A 25,592-nucleotide genomic window follows, 5' to 3' on the forward strand; every position below is an offset into this window, starting at 1 on the left:
CCTAGTAACATGTCTAGGCAAGCTGTTTCTCTTTTCTAAATTTGTTCCCTTTCTGTTAACAGATATAAAAAATTCCTACTTTGTGAGGATTAAATGAGAAAGTGTATTTTAAAATGTATATCATACTGTCTGGGAGCAATAAATAAAGGAGAACTATTACATTCAAACTCTTTTTAACTGACACTGAAGTCTTGTATCAACTGGCTCCAGTCAACCTTTCCAAGTTTATCTTCTATGTCTCTGCTCACCATCCTCGAAAAATTCTTTGTTCTTTTTCCTATTTATATCCTGCACTTTTCTGACTTTTGCTTTCATAATTCCCTGTCTCTGGAATACCCATCAACCATTGCTGTATGACTAAATCCGTATCTCTTTGATCTTGACTGCACATTGGAATTGTCTAGGAGCCTTTTAAAAAATACTGATGCCTGGATTCTATCCCCAGAGATTCTGGTTTAATTGCTTTGGTGCAGCTTGAGTATTAGGATTTTTTAAAAGCTGCTCAGGTGATTGTAATATGCAAACAAGATTGAGGACTACTGGCCCAAATCGTAAATGTTCCCTCAAAGCCTTTTCTGAATACCACCTTCTTCCCATACTTCTCTGCACCTCTAATCTTTCCTTTCCCTGAACTGTCTGCACTTTATACGTGCCTTTCTTAAGACACCATTTTCTCCCTTGTGATATTAGTTCTTATTTCTTACATTATAACATAATAATCTCTTTGTACACAGTCTATATTTGAGTCATCTTTCTGTAGGGGCTCATGGTACGTGTCATTAATGTTTTCCGAGTGATGGTGGATGAATGCATGCGTGTAGAAATGGGGAAATGACATTTCTAGTGAGGGAGAAGAAAAACTACAAGGGGAGTCAGGCAGTGTGGTTCCTGGGATGGAAATAACCAAGATCCCTTATTTTAGGGATGAGGAACTGAGAATACGGGTACAGAGGTGTGGGAATATATTCGGACAGGTCTCGTAACCTGTGAACACAGACTTGTAGACAGTTGTTTGTTTATCCATTCAGTATTTACTAAATGCCTACCATATACGTTACATTGTGCTTGGTCCCAGGAATACATAGCTGTAGCTTACAGTCAGTGTCTCAATGGCTCATGGGGCAATCGACACATTGATTTAATAGGAAGAGACAGCTAGTCTCCCTGCCTTCTCTTAGGCCTAATAGGAAGGGCATGTATCTCTTCATCTCAACCTGGGATTCTATTCTTTATTTTCTTTCTTTCTTTAGTTTTTTTTTAGTTGGAGTTTCACTCTTGTCTCCCAGGCTGGAGTGCAATGGCATGATCTCGGCTCACTGCAACCTCCGCCTCCTGGGTTCAAGCAATTCTCCTGCCTCAGCCTCCCAAGTAGCTGGGATTACAGGTGCCTACCACCACACCTGGCTAGTTTTTGTATTTTTAGTAGAGATGGGGTTTTACCATGTTGGCCAGGCTGGTCTGGAACTCCTGACCTCAAGTGATCCTCCTGCCTTGGCCCCCCAAAGTGCTGGGATTATAGGCATGAGCCACCTCGCCCGGCAAGGGATTCTTAGTCCTTGAAAAAATAAAGTTCTGAATCTTCAGGTTCCTTGATTCTTTCCTGGGCCCCTGTCACTCCAACTGCCCCCTATCAGAAGTAAGTTGATGTGTTCTTAGGCAGAGATTGCCTCATGAAGTCCCAATATACCTTCGAAGATCTTCTTTAACATGCACTGCTGGGAATTCTGAGTGATGCAGGTTCCCTCTCCACGAAGACATCTTCCTTGATCATTCATATAAGCACATGTGTAGCAATTTAATATTGTGCCTGAAAATTTAAGATAAGCCTGATGACATTTCCTTGTGGTCCAGATGTGTAGCCGTGATTCACATCTGGGAGGGGTAATGGGCAATAGGTGGCATGGATACTACACATTTATTTCTTAGTTCTTGTTGGGGATCTGAGGGCCCTGTGTCTGATAGACCTGTGCCAGAGGAAATTCTGTCATTCTTACTTCTTCATCTCTGACCCTCATTGCTGATGAATCCCAAATGTCTCTCTCTAATATTTTTACCTCAGCCCATATCCGGATTGACTTCCTGGGCATTTATCGTTAGATGTCCTCTGTCATGTGACACCATAGGAGTAAAACCTATGTGTGATTTTCATCTCCCTTTTGTACTCGCCACCATACTCGCACCCACAAGGCACAAACACTTGGAGTCGTATTTGGCCGATTAATAAGCTATGTTAGAATGCTGTAACGTTGCAAACCCCATGAAGAGTCTGTGTCCTTCTCCATTTTCAAATTGACCTTATCGAAAGTCACTAACGGCACTCTCTTTGAAATACGTCCCATGTTGTCTCTTTTACTATCTCTACTGCTAATCCCCCAGTTTGGGAAGCATAAAGAAGGGGAAAGATGATGGGCTTTGCACAGTCCTAAGTTTGAATCCAAGGTTTGCCACTTTCTAGCCATGTGACATTGGACATATTACATTCGCCTCACTTCTTTCATCTGAAAATTTAGAATAATGCTATGTATACAATAGAGTGAAATGTGAACTATGTCTGGTAATAACTTGAGGCATCAAACTTTGGGTCTTGTTTTCTTTCCCAGAACAAACCCTTTTAATTAAGAGCAACAGACTAGCAGTTGTCCTAGGATCTCATTTCTGGATCTAACAGAAAATAGCTTTACATTCCAAATTCAAACAAAAAGAACCACCAGCTGCACACATCTCTTTACCGAATTTGTAAAGTTACAGCATTCTAACATGGTTTAAGAGGCAGGGTTAACATAAAGCTAATGAAGGTTAGTCTTCAGAATTCTGCGCTTTCATGAGCCCCTTCCAGGGAAATCGGAAGGGCTGTGTATTCATAATTTCTTGTGGAGAGTGAAGTTGGAGGGGTACTGGCATTTTGTATTTGTTTTATTTTTCTTATAGAGGGCCCTCCATATCGTTTAGCTTTCAGGCTCCCACAAAACTTAGATCCTGCCTCTGGGTATGATTGTGAAGAAACCTAGAGAGTCTTCGAGAGAGCTATTTGTGAAGTGTTATCAATTCTTTCTTCTGCACTCCTTCCCTAAAATTGGGTTTTCTTGATGTGCTCCCCATTTCCCACCTGAAGTCAATGACTGGCGCCCATCCAAACGTGGCTCACCTGTAGATATGCTTGAAATTGGTGCACCTGAAGGCTGTTCCCCTGAAGGCTTTTCACTCAAAGCATGCTCACCCAAAGACTGTACCTGAAGCGTGCTCACCTGAAGGCTGTTCACCCGAAGGCTGTTCACCCGAGGCGTGCTCAGCAGAAGGCTGTTCACCAGAGGCATGTTCACCCAAAAGCTGTTCATCCGAAGGCTGTTCACCTGATGCATGCTCACCCAAAGGCTGTTCACCGGAAGGCTGTTCTCCTAAAGGCTGCTCACCTACAGTGTGCTCACCTTCAGCATGTCCAGTTGCAGCAGGCTCACCTGAAGCATGCTCACTCTCGGCATGTTCTCCAGGAGTGTGCTCGGCCACAGTGTGCTCTCTTGAACCGTGCTCACTGGAACCATGCTCACTTAAAGTGTTCAGGCCTGAAGAAGTCTCATATAAAGCCTCAGCATCAAAAGGGTTTTCAAATGAAAAGGACTCACCTGAAAGCTGCTGAACTGAAGTTTGATGATCTATGGAGCCAGAATACTCATCAGACTGACCTGATGTTCCTGGGATGGAGAAGGAACAGAAGAGAGATGGTGAAGCTGAGAGAGAGACTGGGATAAAGACTATCTTCCTATGGAGTTAGGCTAATTTTATGAGACTCCTAGGTTTCCTATGGGCCTAGATCAGGCACCTGAAGACTGCAGATGTTGGCAGAAATCAACTAAGTACCCCAAAAGGCCATGGAGGACAGAAGTGTTTAGTGAAACACAAAGGCCACCTCTGGGATTGAAGGGAAGATTCTTAAGTTCCCCAATATTAAGAACTATGTAGGAGAATCCACTCATCCCTGTACCAAAAGCTCCTGAAGGAAAATGAATGTGCCTCCCTGACAAAGTCAGCATCAGGAAGTCAAGGTAACATCACTGATGGAATCAGAAGTTCACCACCAACCCTCTCTCTCATTCCTCTACGGGTGAAAGACAAGAGTGGAGATAGAAGAGGGAGAGAGAAAGCAAGTAGTTTTCAATACCTGAGTATCTGTAACCTAAATTAAGGGTGGAGGAGTTAACCTTTGGACAGGGTAAACTTTAAAAGACTAGACAAGTATGAGCCCACAAAAATTATCAGAAGGGATTAAGTCACCTGTATTCGGTAATGTCAAGTTTTTTCTCACACTCAGTCCCCAAGCCATGTGGGTTGGGGATTCAGAGAGCAAAGTTGCTATAAGCTATTAAGATAAAAAAAGTCTAGGCATATTTTATTTATATATATATATAGACACACATATGTTATGAATTGTATCCTTGTGACATACCATTTACATTCACTTTATGGAGTTGTCCTGAGTACTTAATAAGAAATTGTGATGCACAATTGCCTAGTAATTGATTAATTTTATTTTTCTTTTATTCCCACCTCACACTGAGAATTACAGAACTCTTAGGCCGGGCGCGGTGGCTCAAGCCTGTAATCCCAGCACTTTGGGAGGCCGAGACGGGCGGATCACGAGGTCAGGAGATCAAGACCATCCTGGCTAACACGGTGAAACCCCGTCTCTACTAAAATATACAAAAAATAGCCAGGCGAGGTGGCGGGCGCCTGTAGTCCCAGCTACTCCAGAGGCTGAGGCAGGAGAATGGCGTAAACCCGGGAGGCGGAGCTTGCAGTGAGCTGAGATCCGGCCACTGCACTCCAGCCCGGGCTAGAGCGAGACTCCGTCTCAAAAAAAAAAAAAAAAAGAACTCTTAGATGGTTATTTTTTTCTGGTCAGTCTCTTCTACCTTTAATCTGTCTCTTTTTTTTTTTTTTTTTCCTCGTTTCAAAGATAAGAGTCTCGCTCTGTTGCCCAGGCTGGAATACAGTGGCACGATCTCAGCTCACTGCAACCTCTGCCTCCCAGGTTCAAGTGATTCTCCTGCCTCAGCCTCCCAAGTAGCTTGGATTACAAGTGCACGCCACCATGCCTGGCTAATTTTTGTATTTTTAGTAGAGACGGGGTCTCGCCATGTTGGCCAGGCTGGTCTCAAACTCCTGACCTCAAGTGATCTGCCCGCCTCAGCTTCCTAAAGTGCTGGGATCACAGGCATGAGCCACCATGTCTGGCCAATCCATCTCATCATTGACTGTCAGATAAATATTCCTTAAGTGTATTTTAAGTGAACAGAAGCAGCAAACAGGTAATTTGATTATCATTCTTTAATTAAACTGAGCCACCTAGAGGGGGACAAGTAGACTACAACAACCAAGTTATTTAATTCTAGCCAAAAGCTGAGAGGAATTACTGGATCTTTGAGGCTGACGTAGTCTAAAACCCCAGAGTACTCAAACTCTAAGAATCTTGTGATAGATACATTTTTCTTGGCACAGTGCAGTACTTATCATCAGTGACATTCTAAATGACTAGGGTGAGAATATGTTGATAAAGGAAAGGTAAGATTTAGTAAAGCTTTTAGGAGGTTTTTATTTTTTAAACTTATCACATAAATGCTGTCTACTTGACTGATTTTTCAATAATTAACAAAAGTTTTGATAAAGCATTTCTGATATAGAAAGGAGCATGAAAAATCATGCTAATTTCTTGATCTTATAGTTTATGTCTTGTGTCACCATGTGACTGGCACATACTATCACCTGGTAGCTGTGTATCTACGTTTTTGAGTCAGTTTTTGAAGGTCTAACAACGCAAAAAGCAAAACCTCTGACACTCATCATTATAGAAAATACATTGTTATTTCACTAAAAGCTCAGAGCTCATGGCCTCTTTCTTCTGTAGGAGGCAGGAGGAAACATAGCACACCATGAATGGGGGATCCCGAAAGAAGAGGTGATACAGAAAACTGGATTGATAGAACACAGCCATGAAGAAGAGGCTTATGAAGTCTCTGGCCTATAGCTCTGTCGTGTTCTGAGATTGTTTTCTGAACACATCACATCTTCCCATCTCTGTCTTTCCTTGGCACATTAACCACACAGGATCCCTCACATTTAATTGGTGGGACAGACTTTCACTGGGCTTCTCCAGAACCCGTAAGCCTATTCTTTCATCTCATGCAGCATCAGGTATAAATGTTGAGTGTCTAAAATAAGTAGAACAAGACTGTGCCAGGCCAGTGGGACACTCTTTAACTGTAAAGCTGTGACTAGAGAAATCAACTGGTTCAGGAGCTCTCAGAGTTGGACTTGTTTAGCTGCTCTTGATTCTGACTCAGATTGGTTTGGGTGACTGAGAGACTGGTCTTCCTTCAAGGCCTGAAATGTCTTAAGGGAGACCCCTTTTGTATTTACCTGAAGCCTAGATCGAACACTCACCTCTGGCAGATCCAAGCAGATAAAGACTCATTAGTAAGAGAAACATGTTCATCTGGGTTTAGGAAAAGAGGGGATCCTAGTGTGGGCCACAGCTTCTTCACAGAGCTATGAAGCAAACTGCGAGCAAAAGCTCCCAGTGCTGAAGCAGAGCTTCTGGGAATTCTAGAACCTCAGAAGTAGCCCATGTTTCTTCACAATGGGTTGGGCTCTGAGATTCTTGTGTAGCCTGTTCAGGCAAGTCGGCCCTTAGCAACCCATTGGTTCTTTCACTAGTGAAGACCAATGAGTATTTTCTGGGTGCAGGGTGGTGTGTTGGGGCTATCTGCCCTATCTTTAAAAAAAAAAAAAATTACCAAAAAGCACATTTTTTTTGTAATAAAGTTTAAAAGATATCTACCCTCTTTAAAAGTGTTTTTGACGATGAGGTGAGGTGTGATTGTTGATTATTTTCTGTTTGGCTTTCTAAATCAGCCTTTCTTGGCTCTGATCTGTACCCTAGAAGGCTGACCTCTGTTGACTTTATCACCTGAATGCTAGCTGGATTCGGCTTCAGATTGGGTTTATACAGAACTGGAGGGGAGAAGAGAGAGGGAGAGGAAGAGGGAAGCGAGGAGTGGGGAGAAAGAGAGAGATTGGAGTATTTCTTCTTCCTATTCCCTTCCTGCCACAGTTGACACTGGCTGAGACTACACGACAGAGCTTCTGTCGGGTGTCCTCTCTTCCATGGCTCCAGCTCTCATCCATGCTATGGTAATATGTTTTTCTCCCCCTGCCCTCTTAGGCCTAGGGATGATAATGGTTTCCTGCTGTTACTAAGACCTGGATGCCCAAACTTCCCTCTTTTTTGTTTCCTTAACCTTGCCGACTTCTGTAAATAGTCTTTTCATACAGACCTTTATCAACTGTGGTTTTAGCAGGAAACAGGTGGCAAACTCAAATGGGTACCTGAGGAGAGTTAACACAGATACAGGCAGAGTAAAGAAGTCAAGAGACAGTAGAAAGCTGCGTTTCGAGCTGCAACTTCTACCAAGCGGGTGGCCAAGCTGAGAAGATGGATGCAGTGAGGCATCCACTTGGTGTAAAACTAGAACTCATGGGGGATCGAATTTCAAAGATGTAGTAGCTTCCATTTCTTGCCGCTTCTCTGCCCAGCTCTCTTGGACAACTTTGTTTTATATACCACTGAATGCTAAATCTAGAATAGATGTACTTATTGTTACATTTTGAAAGGAAGGTGAGGATTAAAGAAAGAGTGGCAGCTCTACATCAAATCCAGAAACCTCAGGGGCAGGGAAGATTCTTGCTAGACTCAAGAGAATTCTTGCTGAAGGCAAGCCAGGGTGATAGATATTCAGGTGATCAGATTATCAAGGGCAGAAATTTTCACTGCACTGACTTAGCAGGATTCCTGCTCAAAGTGGATTTTACAAAGAGAAAGGCAAGCCAAAGGTTGGGCCTAGTGGGGAAGAGGACTCAAGGGAGCCAGATTCAAGTTAGGTCAAGGAGAGTTTTTGTCACTGAAGGAAAAGGACTCCAGGCAGAAGGAGCAGTAAATGTGAAAGCCTTGAGATGGGGGCTATGTTGTTCTGGCCTTGGTGCATTAGCCCTCAACATGTTCCCCAATCTCTTCTAAGAGCTCTTCTTTCTGGAAAGCCAAGGACTACATTTGCCAGTGTGATTAAAATTTCAATAATTAATTAAGAATGCAGAAATGAGGGTCATCTTTCTGCTATGTCTACAGTTTTTCGATGTTTGAGAATATGTTGGAATTTTGTGAGGTGTTTTGTGTTTTATTTTGTTGGCTGTTTTGGCAGAAGCAGAATTCTAGATCCAGGTACCAGCTTTATGATAGTGAGAGAAGAGGAACAAGACACTATGACTTGCCAATGCCTGTTTAGCATGCGTGGAGTGCATATACAGCTAGAAGTCCTGGTGGCAGCCCACTCCTGATTCCTGGCTCACACAGTGGTGCCCTCCTGATGCCAACAGTTCCTGTGGAAGCTGCCTGACACTCTATGGTGACTTTCCTGATTGTGACAGAGGTGACAGTCATAAAAAAAAAAAAAAAGAAAAAGAAAACAAAAAAAAGGCAAAAACTGCAATTACTTTTGCACCAACCTAATACCTTTCTGCTGAAGGTAACTCATCAGACAAGCTTCTGTGTCCTGCAAGTGGGCCCTGACTGATACATATTTAAATAGTATTCACAAGTGAAATGAAATGAGTACTAGGATGACATATTTTATTACATTATTTTATATTCTTATTCCTACAAATAATAATTACCTTAATTTATCATTTGCTCAATTAACTTTATGCTTCTGGCTAAGCTTCCCCACCTTCCAAGAGCTTCTCAATATACATTTCTACATGGCTGTCATCGGAGCTATCAGATAATATTTTATTTTTTATTTCTCTGGAGACTTCCACTTTGGGCCATTCATTCTCCTGCCCTCATCTGGGACGGCTGTCTCCACACCAGCTGCACAGCAATCATACTGATGCCTTCCTTCATGGCAATCTGGGAATTTCTTTGTGACATAATAAAAATATCGATTTGGTCTTTGCTCCTGTTCCTGGCACAGGGATCCTAATACCCTTGGAATTGTCTTTTTATGCTAATGAGATGATTCATGAAGTGGGCCTAGATAGCTTCAGGGTAGGGGCTGGTCATCAGAGAAACCAATCCCATGATTCAAGGATTAGGAAGTTCAACTCCACAAATGGCCAATGATTTCATCGATTTTGCCTATGTAATGAAGCCTCCATAAAACCCTCTAAACAGGATTCAGAGACCATCTGGGTTGGTGAACACATTGATGAGCTGGGAGAATGGCCCACCCATAGAGGCCATGGAAGCTCTGCACCCAACCACCTCCCCCACCGCGCCACCCGCCACCCCATACCTTTCCTATGTATTTCTTCCATGTGGCTGTTACTGTGCCTCTATTATAACCTGGTAAATATAAGTAAAGCACTTTCTTGAGTTCTGTGAGTCCTTCTAGCAAAGCATCAAACCTGAGGAAATCTAAGGAGTAGAGGGAGAGGTTGGAAGGGATGTTTCTAAGAAGGCTTCTACTAAAAATCAGAGCACAATAAACTTACATGGAAACATTTATAAAGTAAGGGAGGAATGCAAGAAGGGCAGGAACTGTCTGCTTGAAGCCAGCAGCCTGGACTTAGGGGTGCCCCAGCTCTTTCTAAAAGAAAGCTTCCTCAACCTGCTTTCAGAGGCCAAAGCTTTCCAATACCAGACGGTGATATTCCTAAGGGGACTGGAAAATGAGGTCTAGGCAGGACTGGAGGCAGCACTTGTGGGACCCAGTGGAACACAAAAACGAGGCGCCTTTGTTAGGAAGTGATGAAGACTTTCCAGAGATTGACCGCAAAGCAAGAAACCAGGGCCCTTTGGAGTGTGCACCTGTGCGCCTGCCCAGGAAGCCAGCCCTGGGTGTAGGATACTTATATAACAGGGAGCAGTTAAGCTACTATCTAGGTCTTAATGCACATACATATTAAAAAGACTTCTCCTTCACCCCTGAAGCTATTTTAAATAAGGTATTGATTATCTAGGCTTTCCAAATAGCTATTTCTGCCCTCCACCCTGAAGATTTTCAGTATAGAAAGTTTCAAACACATACAAAAGTAGACAGTACCTCCATGTACCCATCACACAGCTTCAACAATCATGCACACAGGACCAACCTTATTTTATCTTTTTTTTTTTTTTTTTTTTTTTGAGACAGAGTTTCATTCTTGTTGCCCTGGCTGGAATGCAATGGCACAGTCTCAGCTCACTGAAACCTCCACCTCCCGGGTTCAAGCAATTCTCTTGCCTCAGCCTCCCAAGTAGCTGGGATTACAGGTGCCCGCCACCACGCCCGGCTAATTTTTTTTGTATTTTTAGTAGAGATGGAGTTTCACCATGTTGGCCAGGCTGGTCTTGAACTCCTGACCTCAGGTGATCCGCCCGCCTCAGCCTCCCAAAGTGCTAGGATTACAGGCATGAGCCACTGCGTCCAGTCTTATTTTATCTTCTTCCCCTGTTCATTGCTACAACCCCTCACTTAGGTTATTTTGAAGCAAATTTACACAGGGAATTTTTAAAAACAATTGTTTTCAGCTGAAAGCATCTGCTCTCCAGAGCCCACTGTCTGTCTTGCTATGTTCTAAGTTGGGGTGGAATAGGTAGCACCTCTTCCCTTCTATACTAATTTCCACTGCTTCTGTCAACAAAAGTCAGACCCAAGGCTCACAGCTGTTCTTCCAAACTCATCCTGGAGGAAACAAATTATTTATAGCAAGCTCTTTCATACCTTTCTCTACTTTAAAGGAACCTGCCTGAGGCTCAGAAATCCTAGTTTTATCCTCTAACTCAAGTAACTTTTGATCCCTGGTGATCTTGCTTTCTTCAACTGACCAAGCACCTTAATCCAGATTCTTTTCTATAGATTCTCTTACATGATTCTCTACAAATTCTCCTCTGTGAGGCAGAGAGAGGCCCCAAAAGGCAATTCATTCATTCCTTCATTCAGGAAAAGCTTAGCAGGCATGCTGCTAGGTACTTGGACTACAACAATAATCAAGACAGGGTCTCTGCGTTCAAGCTTAGAGTCCAATGCGGGGTATAAACATGAAACAAATAATTATAACAGTGATAAAGTGTTACTCCAAACGGCATCATTTTGTAACCCCCCCGCCCCACCACCATTTTGCAGACCTTGGCTAAAGTGAAGCATTCCACGGGGGTCTGGGCCCTTAGAAACAGCCTGTCCAACTGCCTGCCTGACTTTATCACCTGCTGGGAAAAAGTCCAAGGAACATCAGCCTCACATTCTGTGGGAACAAGGGCCAAACTGGCTCATTATGGGAACATCTTACCGACATCTTCCCAGGCAGCAAGCCATACTGCCCAGACCCATCCTGCTCATACCTACAAGTACCCCAGCCTGTAAGAAGCGGTGGGCACTGGCATTCAGCGTACTTTCTGATTTTTAAAAAAGTCTTAGTTCTGCCATTTACCTATTGATTTACTGTTTACCTCATTTCTTTTTTGTTATTAAATTTCTGAATTACTATGTTCTTTTGTGCTAGATATTTTCTAGTGTATCACTTTTGTTCTGTTCTCATGTCTTTTTATATAGAGAGGGAAATATATATATTTAGTTGTTTTCTTACTGTTTTTCTTGGGGATTATAATAACATCTCAATTTATAACAACGTAGTTCAAATGAATACCAACTTAGTTTCAATCTGTATTAAACATGTCTTTTTAATCTGATGCTTTGACATTGGGGGCCTTATTGAACATGGAGAAACTGCCCCCAACCAGGGCTAGCCACTTCCTAGGGCTAGTAAAGGACTCGCCTGCAAGCACACTGTTTATACGAAAACCAACCAGTCCAGAGTGCACACCCCACCACCTCCTGTATTGAGATCGTACATCCTGGGCCTCTATTTCTCTGCCCTAATCACTCTCGGGTCATGTGCCTGGCAATGTCATCGTTTTGTGAAAGTATACAAACCAGCCAATTCTAAACCTGCTTGCCCTGCCTTCCTCATTCCTTCCTATAAAAATCACAAAACAGGTTCTAACCCATGTGTTCCCCTTGCGCGCTCTGCCTCCTGACTGTCCCTGGTGGTGTTACTCCAGGCGTCCCTGCACGGTTGTGGCATGCTCCATCCGCTCAGAAACTGAGTAACGAACTATGTTTTCGGGCGCAATCATCTTCTAATTTTTTGACCTCCACTTTCCTGAATAATGACAAAACTTACATTTCAAAACAATTGGCACAGTGAGTAGGGTTGTTTGCCCTAGATTTGCCAAACATGGAACGGAACGGACTGATAGGCCGCTGGGTCGGCTCTTGGTTTACAAACTCGTTTCAGCAGCAGGCAGAAGCCTCCTGGGAAGGTGCTGCCACCTGCTGGCACACACTTGAACTTGGTGTAACTGCTTCGTCAGGTGTTGCTATAGATTTCCATTCTAAATTAAGAGCTCAAACCTGAGTCTTCTCTGAGTTCTGCTCTCAGCTTTTACTTGCCTAGATTCCAGGAAGATGGACTGCTGGGGCTCCCATTTTCTGACTGACTAGCTAACTTGATAAAAGTCTCCTCTGAAGGGAGCAATCAATGTGTTGCTCCCCTCCAAGTGCCAAGGCGCAGACTTGATCAGTGGGCAGGGCAAAACTGGTAAGTGGTGGGGCAAACTGAGTTGCTGCTTTTCTGTGCATTTTAGCATGCCCTGTTGAGTAGAGGCTGAGTGCTCTAGCTTTGCAGACAAGATCTTAACGACATCCACCTTTTCCCACGAGTGCAGGTACAATATGACACTGATGTCATTCTCCTCCAAGGAGACTTTTTGGACACACTTATAAAGGACATCATAAAATTTTAGTAATTTGGGGGTTATATCGGCAACATACTCCTCATTTACAAATTTTACATAATCTTGTAATAATCTCCTGCCAGATGCCATGGTGCTGGAAAGAGGTCACCCCTTTCCAAAACCTCTTGGCTGCCTAGGGAGCCCCGTGAGATTAACTGAGTAAAAGCACTGGGAATTCATTAATCTGCAATGCAGTGACATGCTAAAAAGTAAGTATACAGAAGGATTTATAAACGTCTTGCAAACAATAAATATCTCAATTAAAATCATATGGCTGTGTATTAATATCAGTACTTGGCAGCATGTACTTGAGTGAAAAGATATTTTTGAAAACAAATAAAATCTTATTATAAAAGATTAGCATTGACAGATGAACATTTACAATCAATTAGAATTATAGGGAATACTAATTTTGAACCCCAAATAAGTGAAATGTTACCCCCCAAAAGAATTTTATTCTTCTTAGTAGCAGACTTTTATTACAAAACTTATACTCAGAGTTTATTATATTTTGAATTTCATTAATAAAAGATTTGTGGAAATTAATTATATGTGTACCTATAAAATATTGCCAAATTTGGTAACTTACTTCAATTTGGCCTCTTTGCCTCCTGCCCTTTACAGGAAAAACTTGTCAGCTCCTTTTATATGATTAGTAAATATGGGAAGTTGTCCAATTTATTTGACAAAGGAGCATCAATGAAAATAATGTCAATCCTCTTTAAAACATGAAAAAAATTATATGTTAGTAAATAAAATTTAGAAGACTATTTAAAAAGTTAGAATTGGCCGGGCGCGGTGGCTCAAGCCTGTAATCCCAGCACTTTGGGAGGCCGAGACGGGCGGATCACGAGGTCAGGAGATCGAGACCATCCTGGCTAACATGGTGAAACCCCGTCTCTACTAAAAAATACAAAAAACTAGCCGGGCGAGGTGGCGGGCGCCTGTAGTCCCAGCTACTCGGGAGGCTGAGGCAGGAGAATGGCGTAAACCCAGGAGGCGGAGCTTGCAGTGAGCTGAGATCCGGCCACTGCACTCCAGCCTGGGCGGCAGAGCGAGACTCCGTCTCAAAAAAAAAAAAAAAAAAAAAGTTAGAATTTATCCTAAGGATAATTAAACATTAAGCACAATGCCTTCTATTAAAATAATGTCTAAAGCCACTAACCATCCTTGTCTAACATAACAAACCAAATAAATACACAGGAGAAAAAATCAGGGGTATAAAAATTGGAAAGGAGGAGAATGACTCATGAATTGCAGGTAATAATTATATATTTGAAAGTTCTCAAAGTCTGAAAGTCCGTTGGAATGCCAAAAGAAATCAGGACAGAGGTTAAATACAAAGTGAAGAATCAGAACTTTTCTGATTCTTTTCTTGTTTTGCCAAGAGCAGTGAAGTAAAAAATAACAATGAAAGTAAAAATATTCGGAATTTTTAAAACTATCTAAAAATGAACTTTATGTGAAACATGAAATAGGACTTAAAACAAATTTAAATTAATTGAAAGTTGTAACATTTTAATATTTTGCTGGGAATATATAATACGATAAAAATGACTCTTCTCCATAAGCGAATCTAGTACTTTGCTCAATGCTCTAAAATATCTTCATAGTAGATCTGGAAACCAGTTCAAGATCTAAAACTATGAAGAAAACACCTAAGTTAAGAAAAAGTCACATTCAAGGCTGGGCGCGGTGACTCATGCCTGTAATCTCCGCACTTTGGGAGGCTGAGGCAGGCAGATCATGAGGTCAGGAGTTCGAGACCAGCCTGGCCAACTTGGTGAAACCCTGTCTCTACTAAAAATACAAAAATTAGCCAGGTGTGGTGGCGGGGGTCTGTAATCCCAGCTACCCAGGAGGCTAAGGCAGGAGAATTGCTTGAACCTGGGAGGCGGAGGTTCAAGATCACGCCACTGCACTCCAGCCTGGGTGACAAAGCAAGACTCCGTCTTGAAAGCAAAACCAAAAAAACAGACTTCCAACCTCCAGAACCCAGTGAGCCGAGATTGTGCCACTGCACTCCAGCCTGGGCAACAGAGTGAGACTCTGTCTTCGAAAAAAAAGAAAAGAAAAGAAAATTGGGCATTTGAGAAAGTGGCCCTCCCTCCTACTCTTTGAAGATTGGTGTGAAAGACAACTAATTTGTGGTCCTCCACACCTTGGGATCAGCCCTGAGTGGAGACTCATGGCCTTCTCAGATATTTTCCAGATGTGCCCTGTCTAGCCATGTGTTGTGTACATTTTAAAAATTTTCCCTCATATCTAAGTCTGCTTTTAAATGTCTTAATTTTCCAAAGAGTCTCATCCAGCTTCTAAAGGGCTTGGATATTTTATTATATTCCTCTGCCCATACTCTCTTGCCCTCAGGCATTTCTGGTTCTATAGTCCCCTGCAGTTTTCACCACCATGACACCACTACTGTCTTCTGCACCTCCCACCAGCCTGAGATCCAAACTATGTCACTGTTCCTTATCTTAGTGTCAATTCAGGCAAGATAGAAACCACTAATCTCATTTATGAGGTCTCCACTCTCATGACCTTATGTAATTCTACTTACTTCTCAAATGCCCCACCTTCTAATAGTGTCATATCGGAGACTAGAATTTCAACATATGAATATGGGGGAAACAAAAACATTCCGTCTACAACACACGGCTCATTCAAAGGAACACAATACATCTCCAGAACCATCCCTAAGGAAGCATATGCCTTAGATTTGCTAGAAAAAAAATCTTTTAAAAAATTGTTTTAAATATGCTCAAAGAACTAATGGAAGACATGGACAAACAACTAAAAGAAATCAGAAAAACGATATATGAGTGAAATGACAATATCAGCAAAGAGATAGAAATTGTTATAAAGAATCAAATAGAAATGCCAGAGCTGAAAAATACATTAACTGAATTGAAAAATTCACTGGAGGGAGTCAACTGCTGATTCAAGAGGACAAAGAGAAAAATCAGCAACCAGGGAGATAGGTAATTTGAAGTTATTCAGTCTGAGGAGTAAAAAGAAAGAAAATTGACCAGTGCCTAAGGGACTTATGGGACACTGTCAAACTGACTATTTGAAGAATAATAGCCAGAAACTCCCCAAATTTGAGGAAAGACATGAATCTACAAATCCAAGCATCAAAATGTCAAAATAAAGACAATCCTGAAAGCAAGAGGGAAGTAATTCATCACATAAAAGGAATCCACAATAAGACTACCATCAGCAGGCCAGGCGCGGTGGCTCAAGCCTGTAATCCCAGCACTTTGGGAGGCCGAGACGGGCGGATCACAAGGTCAGGAGATCGAGACCATCCTGGCTAACACGGTGAAACCCCATCTCTACTAAAAAAAAAAAAAAAAAAACTAGCCGGACGAGGTGGCAGGCGCCTGTAGTCCCAGCTACTCGGGAGGCTGAGGCAGGAGAATGGCGTAAACCCGGGAGGCGGAGCTTGCAGTGAGCTGAAATCTGGCCACTGCATTCCAGCCTGGGCGACAGAGCGAGACCCCGTCTCAACAAAAAAAAAAAAAAAAAAAAAAAAGGAAAAATCTTAGAGAATAAGGATATAAGAGAAATATTTTTGTACAGCTATATAATGAGTTCATGTTGAATCTAAATGTTATTACAAAAAGGTCAGAAAGTTTAAAAAAATGAAGTTTATTAAGTAAAAAAAGCACCATGAGCTAAAGTTAATTTATTATTAAAGAAGGAAAAATTTTTAAATAAATTTAGTGTTGCCTATGTGTGCAGTGTTTATAAAAAGTACAGTAGTATACAGTAATGTCTTAGGCCTTCACATTCATTCACCATCACTGGTGAGCCACTCAGAGCAACTTCTAGTCCCATAAGCTTCATTCATTGTAAGTGCCCTATACAAGTGTACCATTTTTTATCTTTTGCATTGTATTTTTTACTGTACCTATTCTATGTTCAGATACACGAATACTTATCATTGTATTATAATTGCCTACAGCATTCAGTACAGTAACATGCAGTACACGTTTGTAACCTAGAAGCAATAGACTATACCATATAGCCTAGGTGTGTAGTAGGATATCCATCTGGATTTGTGTAAGTAAACTCTATGACCTTCTCCTGGCAATGAAATCACCCAATAATACATTTCTCAGAATCCTTCCCAACCATTAAGCAATGCATGACAGTACTGGTTGTTTGATTATAATGTATCTTAGTGTGGGTCTCTCTTTGGGTTTGTGTATTTAGTTTGTTGAGTTTCTTCGATTTGTAGAACAACATATTTTCTCAAGTTTAGGAAGTTTTAAGACATTATTTCTCAATGTACTCTCTTTGCCTGTTTCTCTCTTCTTCTTTTGGGATTACAATAATGCATATATTGGTCTGCTTGATTTTTCACAAGTTTCTAAGCCTCAGTTCACTTTTCTTAATTCCTTTTTCTTTTGCTCCTCAGACTCAATGGTTTAAAATGACCTATCTTCAAGTTTGTTGATCTTCTGCCTGTTTTAATTTTCTTTTGATCCTCCCCAGTGAAGTTTTCAATTTAGACATTTTTTTCAGCTCCAATTTTTGTTTGGATATTTTAATATTTTCTCTGTTCTTTTTAATATTGTCATTTTGTTTATATATACTTTTCTCAATTTCTTTTAGTTTTTTTCTTGTGTTTTCCTTTTCCTCTTCGAGCATGTTTAATATAGATGTTTTCAAGTCTTTCTATTAAGACCAATGTCTGTGTTTCTTCAGGGAGAGTTTCTAGAGACTTATTTTCTTCCCTTGAATGGGCCATGTTTTCATGGTTTTTTGTATGCCCTGTTATTTAAAAAAATGGACTTTTAAGAAAACAGCCACTTTGGTCTTTGCAGACCGACAGGAAAGATATTTATTAATTAGCAGGGAATGGTTTGATCCTTAGTATAAACCTGGGTTGAAGACTTACGGTTTCCTCAAATCTCTTGTGTGTGTGTGTCTTCCTTGGGTTTGTATATGTGCTTTTTTTCTATTCTTTTATATACACAGCTGCTTTTAATGTTTTCATTTCCCAAAAAGTCTCCCTCAGCTTTTTCCTGGGCATTTAAATGTTCTATTATATTCTTTCACCCACAATCTCTTTCCCTAGATGTCCATAGGTCTAAAGTCACCTTGCCGCTATCATGAAAAGTGACCACCACTATCTTCTTTGGCTGTTTTCAGCTTTAGTTCCTAGACATGCTGCCTTCCAGCATAAAAATACGAACAGAGTAAGGCCTGCTGTGCTCTCTCCAGGTGAGGGAAGGAAATGAAAACTGGGCTGCTTCTCCCAATGTCATCATGTTGAGGAGAGAATAGCAAGAGCAAATGAAAACACCACAGATATTTCTGCCATTTGAATGTAGTTTTTCTTGAGTGAGTGTTCACTTGGTTGCTATGTGTCTTTGTTTTCCAGAGCTCTTATATAATTATTTTAGCCAGTCTCTAGTTGCTGTTGATGTTTTAATGTTTTCATAGGTGAATGAGAGTGTAGACCTTCCTAGTCTGCTATCTGGCTAATATCAGTTCCTAGACCATTTACATGCATTTTAAAAAATATGCTTTCATTTTTAGAGCAGTTTTAGGTTCACAGCAAAAATTAAATAGCATGTACAGAGAATTTTCATTTACCCTCTGTCCCTAGACAAGCACAGCCCTCCCACTTCCAACACCCCAGAGTTGTACATTTGTTACAATCAGTAAACCTATGTTGACACATCATTATCACCCAAAGTCCATGGTTTCTACTACAGTTCACTCTTGGTGAACTGTACATTCTGTGTCATTGTAGAATGCCACTGTACATTCTATGGATCTCGACTAATGTGTATCCACTATTATAGTATCATACAATGCAGTTTTCCTTTCCCAAAACTCCCCTTTGCTTCACCTATCCATCCCTCTCTTCTTGACTCTTAACTGTCTCAATAGTTTTGACATTTCATACATCATACAGTATGTAGTCTTTTCAGATTGGCTTCTTTGAATTAATAATATGCATTTAAGTTTCCTCCATGTCTTCTCATGGCTTGATTGTTCATTTGTTTTTAGTACTGAATAATAAATATTTCAATGTCTGAAGCCACCACAGTTCATTTATTCCTTCACCTATGGAAGGATGTCATGTTTCCAAGTTTTGGCAATCATGAATAAAGCTGTTATAAACATTCCTGGGTAGGTTTTTGTGTGGATGCAAATTTTTAACTTTTTGGGGTTAATACCAAAGAACACAATCATTGGGGTCATACAATAAAATTATGTTTTGTTTTGTAAGACATTACCAAATTTTCTTCCAAAGCATTCATACCATTTTCCATGCCCACCAGCAATGAATGAGAGTTCCTGTTGCTCCACGTCTTCACCAGCATTTGCTGTTATCATTGTTCTGTATTTTGGTCATTCTAATAGGTGTGTAGTGGAATCTCATTTCTGTTTTAATTTAAATTTTCCTGGCAACATATGATATGGAGCATCTTTGCCATCTGTATATCTTCTTTGGTGAGGTTCCTGTTGAGGTCTTTAGTCCATTTTTAAATCAGGTTGTATCCTTATTGCTAATTTTTAACACTTCTTTGTATATGTTGGATAACAATTCTTTATCAGATGTCTTTTGCAAATATATTCTCCCAGTCCATGGCTCACCTTTTCATTCTCTTGACAATGTATCCTGCAGAGCAAAAATTTTTAATTTTAATGAAGTCCAGTTTATCAATTATTCTTTAATGTATTGTGTCTTTGGTCTTATATATAAAAAGTCATTTTATATAGCCAAACCCTATGTCATCTAGATTTTCTTCTGTGTTATCTTCCAATGTTTTATAGTGTTTCATTTTATATTTAGGTCTATGATCCATTTGGAGTTAAATAGGAAGAGTGTAAGGTTTGTGTCTTTTTTTTTTTTTTTGCATGTGGACATAGAGTTATATTCTACTTTTAACATGCACTCAGAGTCCTTTTTAAGGTAAGCAAAAACCTATTATTCTAAAAATATCTCAAAGTGAAAATCAGTCTCAGATGATGGAAAGGCAAGGATTTAAATCTAGGCCCTTATAACTGAGTCTCAGTTTTATTCTCTTTTTTCCATGCTCTGTGAATTGATTCTCTTCACATATGACTAGTTTGCTATTTAATGTATTTAGTTCTTGTGCTGCTTTTGTTATCTCAGTAGACTTTTATAGTGTTTGGTAGTTTTTCTTTTATTCCTTGGCTCTGGAGGGCAAGAAAGTCCTGTTAAATGTCTGTACCGTGTCCAATATTTCTTGACAGGCCTGTCCCTGAGCCATGTACTCTTCACATCTGGACTCTTTTTTTAATTTTGAGGTTAGCTCTGACCTAGTGTGGGTTCTCTCAGAAGTCACTCTCTGCCACAGTCCTGCATCCACAAAGGACTTTTTGTACCTAGGGAAGTGTTAATCTTCCTGCGGGGCTGATCGGGGGAGAGAAAGGAATGCTCTGTGACATTAAGCGTGGGTGGCGTTTTTCAGTACAAGTTATCTAGTTACCCTCAAGTGAGTGATCCGCACAGGAAACACAGTGCTTCAGGAGGCTGGGAGAAAGGAGGCCATGGTTTCAATGTTGGAGAATAGATGTGGATAAAGAAGTCAGAGAATGCCAGCACATCCCAGAGACACTGGAGTGGCACTAGTGTGCAAAATATCTTACCTATCCCTGGACCACCCTGTTGAGTCACTAAGTCTTCATTCTTTTAGCAAAGCGAGAAAGAGCTAGGATGGAGACATATCCTCAAGTCTGGTAATGAATATGAGTTGTGGGGAAGAGGAACCAGAAAGTCCAATCCCAGAGAATCAAGGCATCAACAGCAAGATGATTAAAGTAGGGAACTGCTGTAGTGGCTCAAAGGGTCATTGTATATCCCAGTTGCTATCATCTCCAGAGGATTTAACCTCCTCTTGATATTCCATCTTCTATTCTTTAAATTTGACCATTTTTAAGATGTAACTCACCCCCACATTGTTGAGAAAATCCCCCTTGGATCACCCTGTTTGTACTGGAGTCTCTGGGGAACACAACCTGACTCTGTAGTGATCTCATCTTGATTTATCTACAATCTTTCCCCACTCTCTGAGTAAGTGGAAAATTGCTTTAGTGGAAGAATATTTCTTCTGTATCTCATGTTCAACTCCAGGCATAACTTGCCCCAGTAAGCAAGGTACTTAGTATGCTGTCCACAAAAATTTGTTAACTTGAGAGTACTGTCCTTGTCACCTGTAGTTGTGGCAGCCTAGAGCAATGTCCTAGGGCAGGCAGGAGGGAAATAATGGATAATGGAGGAGGGATTTGAAGTGTTGCAGTGAGTAGAAAGTTTAGATTTGTTCTTTTCCCTTCCTCTCTTGTCCCTATTGGTCACTATCCTTGGCTGAGTGCATTATAAAGTGGCTGGAAGGCTGATCTTAGCAGACAATTCTCTACCACTAAGCAGTTCCAATGCTACATGCTCTCTTACAGAATCAGCTTCAAGAATCAACTGAGGCAGAATGGAAAAACTACTGAAGCTGGGTCTCTTTCTGTTCTGCATAAAAATTGGTAAATCTGGCCAGCCGCGGTGGCTAAGCCTGTAATCCCAGTACTTTGGGAGGCTGAGGCGGGCGGGTCACGAGGTCAGGAGATCGAGACCATCCTGGCCAACATGGTGAAACTTCATCTCTCCTAAAAATACAAAAAATTAGCTGGGCATGGTGGCACGTGCCTGTAGTCCCAGCTACTTGGGATGCTGAGACAGAGGAATCACTTGAACTCGGGAGGCAGAGGTTGCAGTGAGCCGATATCGCGCTACTGTACTCCAGCCTGACAGCAGAGCAAGACTCTGTCAAAAAAAAAAAAAAAAAAAAAGGTCAATCTTTGAGAGATGGTTTGGCAATGATTAACTTATCGGCCTAGGCTTAACCTTGGCATATATTTAAGCAGAGCCTATCTGCTTGGATTTTGTGAGCTCTAACTGTTCTCTGAGGAATGAGGTCCAGTTTCACATACAAAAGTCTGCAGCCCAGGTCATCTTGTTTCTTAAATTCTCTTACTCCGCTTGGGTCCTTCCTTAGCCCTTGGCCTTTACTGGAGATCCAATTTGGTCTCTAAGCTTTATTTGCCCCCCTAAATGATGGTTATTTGTAGAGTAAGGCTTCAGGGGCTCCTGGTCAGCCAGAACTGTCCACCTCAATCACACTCCTGAGGCTTCAGCCCAGGCTTTGATATCCATAGAAATGCTCTCTGCTCTCCATTTTATATGCAATTCCTGCAGCAAGCAAGAAAATGTCAGTTGAAGGTAGTGTTGAGTCTTGCTGCCTGCCAGGAAAGAATTAAGTGCCTCCCCAGTTCCTCCTGCTCAGGCTGAGGTTCTAAGATACATTAATGTCTGGAACTAAGCCCAAGGGCAGAACATTGATGGAGTTCCCAATACATCTCTGCTGTCTCTAATGCTAGGAAATTACGCACTTGGAAGTGAGATGCGATTCTAGAGATGGACAGCACAGCAGCCCCTCCCTCTCAGCCAGACAGACACCAAACAGAGTGATGCTTCCCTTCTCTACTCAACAGTTTTTCTTCTTGCAGCATTAGCTATATGGCGCAGTGCATGTGAATTCTACAGAAATGGGAATTGTTGGAGTAAGATGCGAACATGCGAAGTTCCTAATGGTTTCTGTGTGTCTATTAAAATATATTCTTTTTTAAGTCATGGTAGGTGTGTTCTGTGATCAGGGCTTCTGGTGGAGTATTGTGGAAATTTTCTTTTTCAGGGCTCAAACCACCTTCCTTTAAGACAGGATACTGGATGCAGGGAGTGAATCTAGATCAGAAAGAAAGGTTCTGAGCCTTGGATGTTGTCATTGGGGAACTCTAAAGTTGAGTCAAGGATAGTGGGGGACTAGTGGACTGGGACTATTCCTCACCATTGTACTGACCTCTTCATGAGTCACCTGAGCCCTACCCTCTGTGTTATTCCGGGTCTAAAGGTGCTTAAATCTTAGCATCTTTACATATGCTTTTTTTTCACAATGTGTCCTGGTGGCATCTGCTCCACTTGCATAATGCTGATCAAACTTCTGTCTCGGCTTAGAATCACCTGCCCTGAAAGCTTCCTTGGACCCTTCTTATCCACATGACCCTCTCTCCCTGCGCTCCCACAGGCTCCCTGCCATGTCCATCCCATAGCATCTACCATGGTGTGTTCTAATTGCCATCATTCCCTAACACCTGCTGCTTGAGAGCAGGAACTTGATGTTGCTCACCACTCTACACTGCTACTCTTTACCGCTGAGACTGGAACTCAGGTTTTCAGCCTGTGTTTGGTGCCTGTCTGGCCGAGAGGGAGGGGTTGCTGTGCTGTCCATCTCTAGAACCGCATCTCACTTCCAAGTGTGTAATTTCCTAGCATTAGAAAGTCTTGGGAGAAGCAGCCATGATAGGATGTTGCTTCTTCAGGGTAGCAGGGCTGCTTTATGGCATTGTATCTTCTATGGAAATCCCCTTTCCTTTAAAATATTCATAGTTCATTGCAGACTTGGTTTTGTGGGCAACAACCCTGTTTCTGCTTTTCTCTTCCACAGGAATATTCCAATGAGGATGGAGACTATGTGATGAGCTGTTGCTATAATGATGAGACTCTGACTAAAGGCATAATACGGTGGATAACCTGTTATAAAACACAGAATTTCTGCAATTCCTTCCCAAAGCCATATGCAATTACATAGTGTGAGACTGGAGTCAAATTGTATTGGCACCTCCTCCTTTTCCCCAGGCTTATCCCTGTTCTCCTCTTCAAGGTTTGTATTTTCCTGGACTAAAGTGTTCCTTAAGCATCACCTGGGGAAGTCAGTTCCTTTGACTTTGTCTGGCCCATGTGCCACACAACACATTTCCTTAAGCCTGTTCCCAACAGCCACCTCCATTAGTATGCATAGAACTGCTTCTGGGTTTCACAGATACCTTTGTGATGCAGAAGGAAGATGATAGCACAGACAAATGGACAAGGATGTTGTAGACTTTGAGAAAGGAAAAGAGAATTGAACCAAGGTGAAAGCGAGACATTTTTAGCAAGCTTTGTTGAGATACAATTTGATTGTATCTCATATACAATCATATGATAATCATATCATATGATTTATGACAATCATAAAATCATATGATTCACCCATTTAAAATTTACAATTCAATGGTTTTTAGTATATTCACAGTTATACAACTATCACCACAATCAATTTTAGAACATTTTCTCCCCCTAGTGAAACCCTGTATTCATTAGCAGCCATACCCCATTTTTCTCCAAACTCTCCAGACCTAGGAACTCACTAATTTACTTTCTGTTTCTATACATTTACTTATTCTGGACTCCTTATATGAATGGAGTCATACACTACATGATATTTTGTGACTTGCTTCTTGTACTAAGCAAAATGTTTTCAAGGTTCACCCATGTTGGTGTTAGTTCCTTTTTATGGCCAAATAATATTCCATTGTATTTTATTTATTCATTGATCCATTGATAGTTATTTGTGTTATATTCAGTTTGGGTCTATAATGAATAATCCTCTTGTGAACATTTTCGTAATAGTGTTTGTGTGGACATGTTTTTTTCCCTCACTCTCTTCAGTAAATACCTAGCAGTGGAATTGCAGAGTGATACAGCGATGGTATGTTTAACATTTTGGGGAACTGCCAAACTATTTCCAAAGTGCCTGTTCCATTTTACATTCTCCCTAACCAGACCTTTTACTCTAGTAGTTTTTTTCCCCTAACTTCCCACTTCCCTTCCTTTCTACTTTGCTTTTTAGATTGTTTTCTTTCTTTCTTCCTTCCCTTCATCCTGCCTCATTATCTCCCTCCCTGGCTTTCTCTCTTCTCTCCTTCTTTTCCTTTGTCCCTATTTTCTTCTCTTTAGTTATCTTCTATATTCTTTTTCACCACTATTGCTCCTTATTCCCACTGAATATGTATTTTAATAAAAATTTTAGAGTATCGTTGGAGATCTGGAAGTAAGGGGTTGGTGAGTAGAGCTGGAGAACTTAGAGGTACACATTAAAGGGCCAGACCATTTAATGTGTATTAAGTTGACCCCTACTGGGCCTGTGGAGAGGACTCTTGGGTTCATTATAAATATGTGGTCAGTGATAATGGAGCAAGACATCAATTTAGATTCATGTACTAGGGTGCACTAGTTGAGATCACAGGCTCTGGCTTACGCTGCCTGAATTTAAGTCCAAAATGAAGCACACATTTTCTGGGAAAGCTCTGGCCAATTAGCCTGACCCTGTGCTTTGCCTACTTAAATATAAAATCAGCTTAATGTAAACCACTTGCTTTAGAGTGTAATGGAGTTTACATGAGATAATCCATGAGAGTGCTTAGAAGAGTGTCTGGAACCTACCATGTGCTCCGTAAGTGCCTGCTACAGTTATTTGTGGGAACAGCGTAGTGGGAGGTTAAAATAAGATATTGCTGAGAAACAGAGAAAACCCATAAACAGTGCTTATCTTAGTATGGTATTTTCCTCTATGACGGACAGTGATGAAAGGAATTGAGTGCAAGGAGGCGATCCTGGGAAACTGAAGCATAAGAAACTAATTGACTTGCCTAACTAAGGTCACACAGGTAGTGAGTGGCAGTGGTTATTTTGGAAAGCAAAAAGCCTGCCTCCAAAGGTCACTGGCTTAAACATTACACTTGCTGCCTCTCACTTTGTGGGTGAAGGGGTCAGTTATGCTCATTCATCAATCCCCTCAAGAAGCTTTGATGTATACCAAGTGCATACTAGGCCCTGTTGGTCATTCAGAACACAGCA

At 41.3% G+C, this 25,592-nt stretch overlaps 1 protein-coding gene and 1 long non-coding RNA gene across 4 annotated transcripts in view; one reads left to right on the forward strand and one right to left on the reverse strand.

The window, feature by feature from the left end:
* The window catches only part of ACRV1 (acrosomal vesicle protein 1), a 34,119-nt gene that overhangs the window by 2,403 nt on the left and 6,124 nt on the right, over positions 1 to 25,592 (reverse strand). The window contains exons 1-3 of one of the 3 annotated variants that reach the window (XM_033206293.1): positions 6,436 to 6,821; positions 3,246 to 3,689; positions 1,688 to 1,807 (exon numbers count right to left, since the gene is read on the reverse strand). In XM_033206293.1, coding sequence (XP_033062184.1) covers positions 1,688 to 1,807; positions 3,246 to 3,689; positions 6,436 to 6,487 — 616 coding nt within the window. In that variant the 5' untranslated portion in view covers positions 6,488 to 6,821. Of the gene's footprint in view, positions 1 to 1,687; positions 1,808 to 3,230; positions 3,690 to 6,435; positions 6,822 to 25,592 lie in introns of those variants that run through there. The other 2 variants (XM_033206292.1, XM_033206295.1) reach the window with 2 other exon arrangements.
* Positions 6,860 to 8,532, forward strand: LOC117080893. The gene is made up of 2 exons (XR_004436000.1): positions 6,860 to 7,185; positions 8,250 to 8,532. It is a non-coding gene; the product is annotated as an uncharacterized LOC117080893 (long non-coding RNA).

Source organism: Trachypithecus francoisi, unplaced genomic scaffold, assembly GCF_009764315.1.
Source record: "Trachypithecus francoisi isolate TF-2019V2 unplaced genomic scaffold, Tfra_2.0 Lachesis_group8, whole genome shotgun sequence".
Lineage (NCBI taxonomy): Eukaryota > Metazoa > Chordata > Mammalia > Primates > Cercopithecidae > Trachypithecus > Trachypithecus francoisi.